At 41.1% G+C, this 12,832-nt stretch overlaps 2 protein-coding genes across 2 annotated transcripts in view; both read right to left on the bottom strand.

The window, feature by feature from the left end:
* Atp7a (ATPase copper transporting alpha) overlaps window positions 1-877 on the bottom strand; it is a 117,167-nt gene extending 116,290 nt beyond the window's left edge. Inside the window, 1 exon segment of the mRNA XM_028886391.2 lies at window positions 708-877. The gene's annotated coding sequence lies outside the window, so the exon portion shown is untranslated.
* A 4,717-nt stretch (window positions 878-5,594) lies between these two features.
* LOC114704883 (cytochrome c oxidase subunit 7B, mitochondrial) lies at window positions 5,595-11,872 on the bottom strand. The gene is made up of 3 exons (XM_028886390.2): window positions 11,716-11,872; window positions 8,048-8,172; window positions 5,595-5,802 (listed from the first exon to the last, which is right to left on the bottom strand). Exons 1-3 carry the CDS (start codon window positions 11,753-11,755, stop codon window positions 5,725-5,727), a joined length of 243 nt encoding a protein of 80 aa, XP_028742223.1. The 5' UTR covers window positions 11,756-11,872; the 3' UTR covers window positions 5,595-5,724.
* Window positions 11,873-12,832: the final 960 nt, after the last annotated feature.

Raw genomic sequence — 12,832 nt, 5'->3', positions numbered from 1 at the left:
CTAGAAAAAATATTGGCTTGTAAAAGCATGAGTGTTGTCTGAGTTTAAAATAACCTCGGCATCTACAACAAAAATTGTCAAAAGTAAGATGCAGCCCAGCATGTGGTAGGCACTGAATTCAACCCCCCAGCACTGAGAAAGGGGAGGAAGAGGAAAAGGGAAAAATGGACAGAGGAAGAGGCTCAGAAAGGCGTCTCAGGGTGGGATAGGAATGGCTCTAACTTTACTAGAAATGGAGTACAAAAAGCAAAACGAAGGAGTGACGAGTCTCCGTTTAGCTTAATGCTCCCAGAACGTGACAAGAAGCCAAATGCCTGTTTTCGAAAAACATTTAGTCAGTGATGGTGGTCTTCAGAACCTCAGTTTCTAAAGTAGAAAAAGATATCACTGGAGCAATGATCCAGTTCACAAGAAGTCCAGTGCGGGCAGACCTCGTAGTGTCCACAATTAACTAACACAGGCCACAGATGACCAGAATATTCTCTCCAGGAGAGCACAACAAAGTGACATAAATCAGGACCCAACCTCCCTTCTCTGTCCTGGTTGGGAGGGTAAAGCCTCAGTGTGGTTAAAAATGCGAGTTGTGAAGGAGTTTAGAGACTGCCCCAGCTTCGAGTGGTGACCTTCTCACCACTCTCGACAGCAAACCAACTGACAAAACGGCCCCTCCAATGAAGTCGCCGATGGGGAGCCGCTGTGGGACTCACCTGGGTTTCCAGGGCTGGGGTTCGAGCTCCGGCACTCCGCAGGGAGGTAGCGATCTGCCCGCACGCAGCCTCCGCGCTCTCACACACTGAAGAGTCTAGGCGCCAGCGGCGGCAGCTCCTCCCTCGACGGCTTTGCCAGCCCCAGCCTCCCCAGCCCGCAGCATTTGCCCCGCCCTCCTCCGCGGCCCCCACTTCCGGGTGATGCCAGAGCCCGGAAGCTGGGCCGCCTGGGGAAAACGGCCCAGGTCACGTGAAAGGGAGCGCGCTCCCTGAGCTCCGTGCGCCCCCTGCTGCCCGCACGCAGCCTCGGCCGAGATGGGTTAGGTGCTTAGAGTCCCCCTTGGCTTCCAACCCTAATGCAAACTCAACAAAAAGGGGAAAACGTACTTGAACAATAGAGCTTGCCAAAAACCTTCTATAGTTCGTCCTTGTCCAGCATAAAAATATCGTAGCCTGACAAACTGTGTTTACTTACTAAACTAACTCCAGACGGGAAAAATCATAACCATGAACTTCCACTGACATCGTGGTTTACCGTGATGGCTCCTGCTGCTTTCCCAGCTTTTGAATGAGGCAAGAGGATGGCGAGTTGGATCCAGCCTGGGCTACATAGTGAGTTCCTGGCCATACTGGGTATAGAGTAAAACCCTGTCTCAAAAAAAAAAAAAAAAAAAAAAAAAAAAAAAGTTTTCTCCAGGCTGGAGATAGCTCAGTACTTAAGAGCACTGACTTCCATAGAACTAATGGCCGCTCACAACCAGTTGTTACTTTGTTACTCCAGTTACAGCAAGTAATAACTCTGATGCCCTCTTCTGGCCTTCTAGGGCACTGTCTACATCTGGTGCACAGACGTACAAGCAGGCAAAACACCCATATACACAGAAAAAATAAATCTACCCAAATGACAGATGACAGACTGCTGCTATAAACTGTCCTCTAACCCACATAGATGCTGTGGTACGTGCTTGCGCGCGCGCACGTACACACAGAGATTTTCTTTAAAAAAAAAATCACACAGGCCGGGCGGTGGTAGTGCGCACCTTTAATCCCAGCACTTGGGAGGCAGAGGCAGGTGAATCTCTGAGTTCAAGGCCAGCCTGGTCTACAGAGTGAGTTCCGGGACAGGCGCCAAAAGCTACAGAGAAACCTTGTCTCGGAAAAAAAAAAAAATTCAATGGGGTTGGAGGTATAGCTCAGTGGCTGGAAATTCCTTGAGTTGAATCCCCTGCAGATAAAAATGCTTACCACCAAACCTACTGACCTGAACTCCGTCCTTGGTGGAGAGAGAACTCCCCCAAGTTGTCCTCTGGTCTTCACACCTGAGCTATATATAGTACATACAGCACACCCACATATAAATACATACAATAAAATGAATTTTTGAATAAAAAGGGGCTAGAGTAATGGCTCAGTGGTTAAGAGCACATACTGTTCTTGTAGAGGACCCAAATTTAGTTCCCAACATCCACAAGAGTAGTTCACAACTGCCTGTAACTACAGCTCCATGGGACCCAACACCCTTTTCTGAACTTGGAGGCCATCAACACCCAAATGTGCACATACCCAAGCACATATACACATAATTTTAAAATTAATTTTTTCAAGAAACTAAGGTGACTTTTAAGTGGTCTCCATAATATCAACAAATTGAGTTGTAAGTGCAATATGATTGGTGTTAAACTCAAAGAAATTCACAAAAATAGAAAATTCATAGTTTATACCTTCAGCCACTTGGTACACATTTTTCCCAACACAACTGTCATTGAACTATTAAAAATAAAACCCACTCAATGGTAGGAATCAGGAAACCAGCTTTAGAGAAGCAGGATAGTGAGTCAGCTACCCCTCAAGGTAATTCTGTCACCTACCACTTCACTCTAAAATGTCATCTTTGCCTCCATCCTCTCTACTGCCCACAAATGCTCCAGCATATTAATGTTCTTTTCATGATTACTATATTGAACGATATTACTATATTGTCATAGGACAATGTCTTCAGTAGGTTTCAGGTTTGCTGGGAGTTCAGTAATTAAGTACCTCCAAATTGCTTCAAATGTGACATTAATATATTCTTAATGAAGTTGCCAGGGTGAGGAAACTACAGCTGGCGCTGGGATGGCCCTATGGTTAAGAATACTTCCCACAACTGCCTGTAACTCCAGCTCTAGGGGATCCAACAAGCAATCCGGCCTCCACTGGCACCTCCATGAAGTGGCACACATAAAGAGCAAATCTCTTAACTTTAAAAAAGGCAACATCTGTATTCTCAAAATAGCAGTGTTTTGTACTTGATAAGCTTAATGAATTTAAATAACAGAAAAATACATGACAATTTCATTTCAGAGTAAAGTGAAAAACAAGACTTTATATTCAGCTTAAACTTAATAGTGCCTCAAAGAATTTTAAAGGATTAGCAATACTTGTGAGGTAAATTGTCTCAATTCTTCAGCCATAGAAATACATAACAAGGGCTGGAGAGATGTCTCAGAGGTTAAGAGCACTGGCTATTCTTCCAGAGGTCCTGAGTTCAATTCCCAGCAACCACATGGTGGCTCACAACCATCAATAATCTGATGCCCTCTTCTGGCCTGCAGGTGTACATGCAGGCAGAACATTGTATACATAATAAATAAAATAAATCTTTAAAAAAAATACATAACAAGCCGGGTGATGGTGGCACACGCCTTTAATCCCAGCACTCGGAAGGCAAAGGTAGGCAGATCTCTGTGAGTTCAAGGCCAGCCTGGGTTAGAGTGAGTTCCAGGACAGGTTCCAAGAACAAAAAAAAAAAGAAAAGAAAAAAGAAATACATAACAGAGAAGTTAATTTAGTGACCTCCCAACTCTAGGTAATAAGAAAATTCCAAGGAAGGTGTTAGAGGTACAAAGGACGACATTTTCATGAAAGGGTTGAACCTACCTGGCTGAGTGTAATAGGAAAGCATACAGGTTAGAATATTGTGAGGACAAGAATCAGTCAACTACTGCTTCATTTCTACTAGTGGTTACGGTAGTGTTAAAATCATCCAGCAAAGGAGGGCAAGATGGGTCAGTAGGTGATGCACTTGCTGCCAAATCTGATGACCTGAGTTTATTCCCCAGGACCTCCAGTTAAATGAGAACCTACTCCCAAAAGTTGTCCTCTGACCCTCACATGTGCACTGTGGTGAATGTGGGCACAAACACAAACACAAAAATTAAATAAATGGGGGTTGCTCAGTGGTAGCGCAAGGTCCTGGGTTCGATCCTCAGCTCAAAAAATTAAATAAATGTAAAATGTTACATGCAGCTGACAACTATCATTTACTCAACAAAAGAGAAGAAACCATAGTGAACATTAATTGCCTCATTATAAATGAGTGCTAGTTCTGAGGTTAAAAGGTTTAGGATCTAACATGTTAAAAATATCTTCTTTCCCCCCTCCCCTATCCCCTCACCCCGGAGCTGAGGACCGAACCCAGGGCCTTGCCTAGGCAAGCGCTCTACCACTGAGCTAAATCCCCAACCCCCTAATACTCTTTTAAATTTGTTTAATCACATTTCAGATTAATTTGTATTTGAATGGCTTAATACCAGTTTGAACATTTCTACAGATTTCATAAAAATGTTCAAGTTTTTCGGTTTTGGGGGGCAAGGTCTCAACCATGTACGGCCTGACTAGCCTGGAACTTGCAGTGATCTCTGCTTCCACCTCTGAATGCTGTGAATATGGCACCACATCCAGCTGAAGTTTTATCAAAAAGTATTCATATAGTTACAAATCTTACAAGTACAAATCTTACAATCTTTCAGTAAGCAGAATGTGAAACTCCTAGCAGATAAACTTAGAGATTGCTAAAGGCAACTTTTTTTTTTCAAGACAGGGTTTCTCTTTGTAGCTTTGCGCCTTTCCTGGAACTCACTTTGTAGCCCAGGCTGGCCTCAAACTCACAGAGATCCACCTGCCTCTGCCTCCCCTGGAACTCACTCTGTAGCCCATGCTGGCCTCAAACTCACAGAGATCCACCTGCCTCTGCCTCTGCCTCTGCCTCCCGAGTGCTGAGATTAAAGGTGTGCATCACCACCGCCCCCGGCTTAAAGGCAATTTCTATAACTCAGTTTTGTATCTGGGTTCTCTAAATCTAACTAATACAAATAATGCTACTTGACAAGAACTCCATGTTCTGCTTACTAGAACATTATAAATGTAACTGTAGACTATAGCTCTAACCAAAAGAATGGAGCACCTAATTCAATTAATGTTTCACTTAGTTGACATCTTACACAGCAAGTTCAGTGCCATATACTAAACTCAGGACAATCCCCAAACCTCAATGTTGTATATTTCTAGAATTACAGAAAGCCAACAGGAGAGGCCAATGAGTCAAGTATCAAAATGTTATCACTTTAAACCCATGATTAACAGATACTCTTATTGTTATGGCAACAATAACTAGGAAGTATGTGACAGATCCTACCTAAGGATTATGCTGAAAACCCACCACCTAATTAAGGCAAATGTGTTATGGGGACCGAGGAGCTAGTCTTTAGCAAACCTAGCTCACATTTACAGGATCATTATTCGCTTGGGTTTGGTGACAGTTTAAATTCTCTAAGCAGGAGAGGAAGGGAGTTAATGCCAACTCCAAATATAACCATGAGGTAGAAGGTACTAGGCATAACCTATCTGAACCAAACTCTTGACCGAGCTCTGTGGTTATTTATTCGATAGATGTGATTTCAGCTTATTATAAAGTCGTCTTCCAGATCATAGATTGCCCTCATACCACTTCAAAGAAAAAAGCCATTTTTAAGAGACAGCACAGCTTTTTGACTCAAATACAATGCTTAAATAAATGAAAAGTCATCACCCTTCGCTTCATTTACAAAGGAAGAAAACAAACTAAAATGAAGGTTTCAGAAGTACTTTATTTTTTCTTCAATATGCTATATTTTAGTGAATACATGATTCTTTGCCTTGGAATCACTTCTAAGTTGATTTCGACACAATCACTTGATTATTGTAGCAGCTGGCATGACTACTGATCTCTCCATTCTTTTGGGGTGACTCTGCCAACAGGAGACAGGTTCCATTCTATGCCAATTTGTGTTGCTGTCTGTAAGAATTAAAAGACTGTCAGTTATACATATTTAAACCACAGTCCATTCTCAACTTGGAAACTATTTCTTTAAAATTACAAAGAATTCTGCTTCTTAGGTTAACAGCAAACAGAACGCTACCAGGGATACAGTGCTTTTCATAGAGGTCAAAACCAACTGCTGTCCTAATTCTCCAAAGCAGTTTGCTTAACTCAACGTTCAGACTCGAGGTAAATGTTCTAAATCTGCACTGTCCAATACAGGAGTCACTGGCCATATCTGGCTGTTAAATACTTGGAATGTGGCTAGAAAAATGAGGAAATGAATTTTAAATTGTTCTTAATTCAAAATTATATTTTACATTTTCTTCCCCTTCAAAATCTTGCCTGTCAAGCACAACTACCTAAGAAAACTCATTTCATTTTAATATCTGACTTCAAGGCTGAGGTATAGATCATTAAAGGTGTATGAATATGCTTAGATACACAAGACCCTGGGTTCAATCCCCAGCACCAAAATTAATAGTATCTTTCATTTCAGGCAAGGATTGAACTGTCCCTTCTGTTTTACTGAGCTAGGGCTCCATGTGGTTCAGGGTGGCCTCAGACTTGTTACGTAGCTGAAGATGACCCCGAACTCTTGAATCCCTGCACGTCTAGTGTTGGGATTCCAGATGTGTACCACTTCACTCAGCAATTTGTATTGCTTACACCCAAAATACATTGCTCAAAATTCCAAAATAACCACTTTTAAACGATTGTTAAGCAACAGATGCAGAGCCCTGAAATATGGAAAACAAGTTACATTTCATCTATCAAGAAAATTATACTTATGTTTTGGGTGGGGATTTTTTTGTTATTGTTTTTTGTTTGTTTGTTTGTTTGTTTTGGAGACAAAGTCAACTATGTAGCCCAAGCTGGCCTCACACTTGCTCTAGCTCTAGCTGCTTATTCTCCCAAGTGCTGGGACTGCAGGGAACTGCAACCACACTGGTTTGTGCACCAGTTCAGATTACAGAATTTTAGAAGGAAATCTGATCACTGAAGTATATCCAGAAAGGTGACTCAAAATATGAAAATCCAGAAAATATACATGTTTTAATCTTAACAAATTAAAGACACTATGCTAATGGTTTCTGGGATTTGGTTTGGTTTTTTAGTGCTGTGGAGTGAACCCAGGGCCCCGTCAATGTCACGTATGTGCTTTACAACCTATGACAGAAATCTTCGACTAGCTGATGGCTGTCATATGGAAATATGATGGGTCAGAATATCTGACCAGTCTAACCTCACAACTGCAATCCTCTTGTCTAATCCTCTCAAGGGCTGGGGTTACAGGCATATACCACCATGCTTGGGCTCCACAAATAAGATCCTTCTAATAGCTACACAATATAGAAAAGGGCTGTCTTGTGATTCAACAAGCAATTTGTTACTGGAAACATTAAGAATAGAAGATGGGGGCTGGAGCGATGGCTCAGAGGTTAAGAGCACTGGCTGCTCTTCCAGAGGTCCTGAGTTCAATTCCCAGCAACCACATGATGGCTCACAACCATCTGTAATGAGATCTGATGCCCTCTTCTGGCCTGCAGGCATACATGCAGACAGAACACTGTATACATAATAAAAACAAATCTTAAAAAAAAAAGAAGATGGGTGAATGCTGAATGCAAATGAAGACATAACCCACACTGGGTGGACAGTCTTTCAAATCCCTCCTTCACTAGAAATTTAACATTCCCAATACATAGACTAGCTAAGAATAAAACAAATCTAAATGAAAAACCACTGACCTCAAAGTATAGCTCAATGACAAAGCACTTGCCTACCATGTACAAGACCCTGAGTTCAATCTCTAGCACTGCAAAAGAAGAAATAACCATTCCAGGAACTATCTGTCCTTAGGCAAGAGGCTCGCTGATCAGGGACATTTTTTTGTTTCATGGATCGGATCTCTTTGGCATAGTAATTAAAGTGTAACTTTGGCTCTCACACTATGTAGACCACACTGGTCTCGAACTTTCAGGAACTTTAGTGACCATCCAGACTCTGCCTCAGAGGTGCTAGAATTACAGGTATGCACCTCCATGCTGGGGAGATTCCTGCATTTTTAAATGAGCTCCCAGGAAACTGCCCTGCAGCTCAAAAGGAGAGCACTTACCTAGCATATGAAAGGCCTGGAGATTAAACCCCAGTGCCATGCCACAAAAGAAAGTGCTTCAAGGAGTTTGAAAAGAAGAAATAATCAACTAGTAGTACTTACATATGTCCATGTAGAAACACAGAAGAGGAATCCACCTGCTAATATAGCATTTCCATATTTGTCATGGAAATCAGGTGTCCGTTTCTGGTGGCTCTGCCTTGCCACCACTTGCTGAATGCTTCGAACTTAAAAAAGAACACAGAAATATATGTGTCAATTATTAAAACAGAGAGCACACAACTACAAAGCAGGAAAGGTAGTGAACGCTACATACTATACAATTCAACTAAATGTTAACCACATTACACATAGGAACAAGTGGCCTGGAGGTGGTGGTGCACACCTTTGATCCCAGCACTTGGGAGGCAGAGGTAGGTGGATCTCTGTGAGTGTGAGGCCAGCCTGGTCTACAGAGAGAGTTCCAGGACAGCCAGGGCTAGATAGGGAAACTGTCTCAAAAAAAAAAAAAGAAAGAAAAGAACAAGTGAGCACCTTCTCAAATGCTCTGAAAATGAAATGCCAGGCCCTGGGGCTCACATCTGTAATCTCAGCACTTGGGACACTGACAGGAGAATTGCCATGAGTTCAAAGCCAAATTGAGTAACACAGTGAATTCCAGGCTAGACTGAGCTAGAGAAATGCTCTATCTCAAAAATATACACATGGTAAACTGACATGCAGACAGAAGCAGGATTAAATAAATACAACAAAGTGTTAACACATAATGGTGAATGTTCTTCATGCTAGTCTCAATTTTCTGGATTCCCAAAAGTTTTCAGAATAAAAAGTTGGAGAACAGGAATGATAGCACACACCTTTTAATTTAAGCTCTCCAAGGCAGAGGCAGGCAGCTCTCTGTGAGTTCAAGTATAGCCAGCCTGATCTATATAGTAAGTTCCAAGCCAGCTAGAGCTATACAGTGATACCCTGTCTCAAAAAATGGTTGGAGGAAAAGAAAAATTGGAAATGTATATCAGTAATGGTTTATTGGATACAACTCATTAATTTGAATATCTCTAACTTCAATTTTCACTAAAATTTACTCAACATTGCTCAATAAAATAAATACAAGGGAAAATAAACTCAAAATTATCACATTAATAGATATCAAATGTTTATCACCTTAAAATTACAACAAAATATCTCCAAACTATGGCAAGCTAAATTTTAAAACAATTAGAAATGAATAAGGCTCGATTATATAATAAGAGTGTGTGTGTGTGTGTGTGTGTGTGTGTGTGTATGTAAGTATGTATATATATATATGTGTGTGTGTGTATACACACACACACACACACACACACACACACACACACAGGCAAGCATATTTGTAATCCCAGCACTGGAAGATGGAGGTGAGATCAGGAGTCAGCCTAGAATGCATGAGACCCTGTCTCAAAAAAATAAGAGTATAGGGGGCTAGAGAGATGGCTCGGTGGGTAAGAGTAGGCTGCTCTTCTAGAGGACCTGGGTTCAATTCCCGACACCCACATGGCAGCTCACACCTGTCTGTAACTCCAGTTCCAGGGGATCTGACACCGTCACACAGACATACATGCAGGCAAAACACTAATACACATAAAATAATTTTTTAAATGGAATATATAAAAATGTGTAAGATAGAGATTTTATCATTGGGTAATTTCTAGCCTAGAAGTGAACATTATATCTAAAGACAAAATCACTGTAGTACAAGAAAGTAGAATTAACTAAGTACTTTGAAAGGCAGGGAGCATTGTTTATATAGATGTAGAAAAGTAGAATTAAAATTGACAGAGATAGACAGATCTACTGTACCAGGAAGCCAATCAAGTTTTGATGAAGAACAAGGTATATATGCAGATTAATAATGAATAAAACTAGGAAGAAGTGGTAAATACCAAGAAAAGCTATTAATTTTGTTTTTGTCTTTCCTCTCCAACCTAGGTATTACGTCCTTATTGTTTTAAGGGTCTTTAAAGGTGCTTACAGATACAGTGGAAAGAGAGCAATGTTGATCTGAGACGTGTTGGTTCACACCTGTACTCTCAGCCCTTGGAAAGCTAAGGAAGAAAAACTGCACTCAATTTTAATGCCAGCCTGGACTAGAGTGAGACCATTTCAAAAATAAAATAAAAATGCTGTCCACTCACTCACACTTAAAAACATAATAGTTTCAGGCTGGGGTGAGGGCTCAGTGGCAGAGCTTTGGGTTCAAACCCCATCACCTCCCAAAAATAAGATAAAAATAATGGTCTCTACATGGTATAATCATGATAACTACTTAACCATCATATAGTTCTTTAGCTGTTTTACTTAGCTTTCATTTTCACCTTTAACCAGCCACACCCAGAGAAATGGAGTTCAGTTGGTGTAGTGCTTGCCGAGCATTCCCTAGACTTGATCCCTAATGCTGCAGAAACACACACACAATTAAGTCTATAAAGGTACTAAGTACTTGTAAGCCCAGCACTTGGGAAGTGGAGGCAAGAGGATTACAAGTTGAGGATCATCCTTGGCTACATATTAAGTTGGAGGTCAACCTAGTCTACATGAGACCATCAGATAACAGCCACATCCAGAATAAGCAAATTCATAAATATTTCATAATGCATTCTGCCCCTAGAACACTTAAAGGTGAGTATAGGAATTCAACACTGAGAAACAAAACACACAAACTTTTAAGATACTCTTTTCCTGCAGTATAAAAATCCCTAAATCACTTAAAGATCAAATAAATTGAGATTACCAAACTGTTGTTTCAACACTTATTTACCAAGTGGATTTCCTTAAGTCTCTGCTCTATAAAAAAAAAAAAAAGTGGGGGGGGACAGTGTTTACTGACCAGAGACTGGTTAAAGATCTTATGAAATATGTATTATTTACTAATCTCTGTTTTTCAAAAACAAGAAAACAAGCTCATAAAGTTAAATGATTTGCCCAAAGTGAAAGAAATAATAAATACAATTGTGGCATCACATCAGATGGGTTTCTATTTTTTTTCAATTATTCCTAAAGTATTTCAGTGTTTAGAACATAATTTGTGATACTCCTAATATTGCTGTAAAATAAAAATAAAAACATTGTTAGAGAAGCAAGCTAAAGGTAGTTGTGTAAAGTCACCTCTATTCACATTACTGAAGGTCACCTTCAAAGAAAAGCAATTATGAAAATGATTTTTTTCTCTCCAATCCAATGCATTCTCCATATAAAATGCCAGTCTCAATTTTCCACGTACTTGCCTTACTTTCAAACAGGAAAAAAATGACCACGATCGTTTTCACAATAGTTACTAGTCCGTTTATAACCTACAGATGGCTAAAGCTGCCAGGCTACCACTTATGATTTCCCCTTGCTATGAATCCAGGTGAGGTAGATTTAGTGTCCTACAACCGTTACAGTACAAGATCAGTTCCTCTATTTGGGTTAACAAATAAATACAATCCCAAAGCTAAAAATTAGAACATCACTTAAGGAGAACCAGGTGTCCGCCAAGCGTTCTTCCTGGAAATCATAGGTCCCTGAAGAATGGGAATGCAGAACTAGGCTAGGAACACAACGACGGGATGATAAAGCCACTGTCCCGGCTACCGCTGTCACTGCTATCTTCCCAGTGACTTGAGACCACGCTGAGGACCGTGCACCTAGAATTAAAAGTGCAGGATACTGGAAGAGGAAAAGGGCACGAAAGCACGAGGACAGACCGATCCGCGGCAGCTGTAAAGGACTCGCCCACGTTATCTGCTCACCTTGGAGACGGCTTACTGCGTTTTTGACAAAGGGCAACATCGCGGAGAAGAAGATGGAAATGCGGTGACCGCAGCACTGCCTGAGTGCAAATTCGCCCCAGCTACCCTTGCAAAGAGCCCTGAAAAACAAAATGGCTTTCAGTAGGGATTCCGAACGGTATTTGGGGAGAGCTCGCGAGATTTGGCGGTTGACCTATAGAAATTGTGATCCTGTTTCCTGCGAGGGAAAAGAAAGGCCTTTGGGAAATGTAGTTTCGAGCTTCATAAGGGCCATAGACTAGTATTCACTGAAAACTGAGATAATTCTTTAAAGAAAGGTTTAGGACTCTACAAAAGAGAGCTGAGAGACACTGACCTTACATAAGGCACCAGCTTCAAGATTGTGCAAAAACTCCAGAGGTTTGGGTCTGGTGTCTCACTTCAAACTATTGTCACTTCAAATTTTTCATTTTCTGTTTCCTATTACCTATACTAATTGGCTTAACTTTTAATCATTTTTTTTGTAATTTTTTTGGGAGGGGTGGTTGAGACAGGGTCTCTCTATGTAGTTTTGGCTGTCCTGGAACTCTCTATATAGACCAGGCTGGTCTCCAATGCACAGAGATCCTCCTGCCTCTGCCTCCCAAATGCTGGAATTAAAGGTGTGCACCACCATGCTCGTTTTAATTTTTAATCTTGAAATAACTCCAAATTTAGAAAAAGCCTGCAAAATTGCTTTGTTTTATTTTTGTAAAAAAAAAAAAATTAAAGGCTGGATATGATGGTGCATGCCTTTAATCCCAGCACTCTGGAAGCAGAAGCAGGCAGATCTCTGCGAGCTTGAGGCCAGCCTGGTCTACATAGTGAATTCCATACAGCCAGGGTCATATAAAGAGACATTCTTTTTTGTTTGTTTGTTTGTTTGTTTTGGTTTTTCGAGACAGGGTTTCTCTGTGTAGCTTTGCAACTTTCCTGGATCTCACTCTGTAGCCCAGGCTGGCCTCGAACTCACAAAGATCTGCCTGGCTCTGCCTCCCGAGTGCTGGGATTAAAGGTGTGCACCACCACCACCCAGCTTAAGAGACATTCTTAAAGCCAGGTATAGTGGAATAATCTATAATCCCAGCACTCAGGATGG

The sequence above is a fragment of the Peromyscus leucopus genome, chromosome X, assembly GCF_004664715.2.
Source record: "Peromyscus leucopus breed LL Stock chromosome X, UCI_PerLeu_2.1, whole genome shotgun sequence".
Taxonomy (NCBI): Eukaryota; Metazoa; Chordata; class Mammalia; order Rodentia; family Cricetidae; genus Peromyscus; species Peromyscus leucopus.
This window is presented reverse-complemented; position numbering and strand designations above follow the sequence as displayed.

Bases quoted from the DNA above. Each gene is read 5' to 3' on its own strand.
- LOC114704883 (XM_028886390.2), bottom strand. From the start codon at position 11,755: ATGTTGCCCTTTGTCAAAAACGCAGTAAGCCGTCTCCAAG. The intron at 8,173-11,715 runs GTGAGCAGATAA...TTCTTTTTTAAG, and splicing joins CGCAGTAAGCCGTCTCCAAG to TTCGAAGCATTCAGCAAGTG. The intron at 5,803-8,047 runs GTAAGTACTACT...TAATTCTTACAG, and splicing joins GTGTTTCTACATGGACATAT to ACAGCAACACAAATTGGCAT.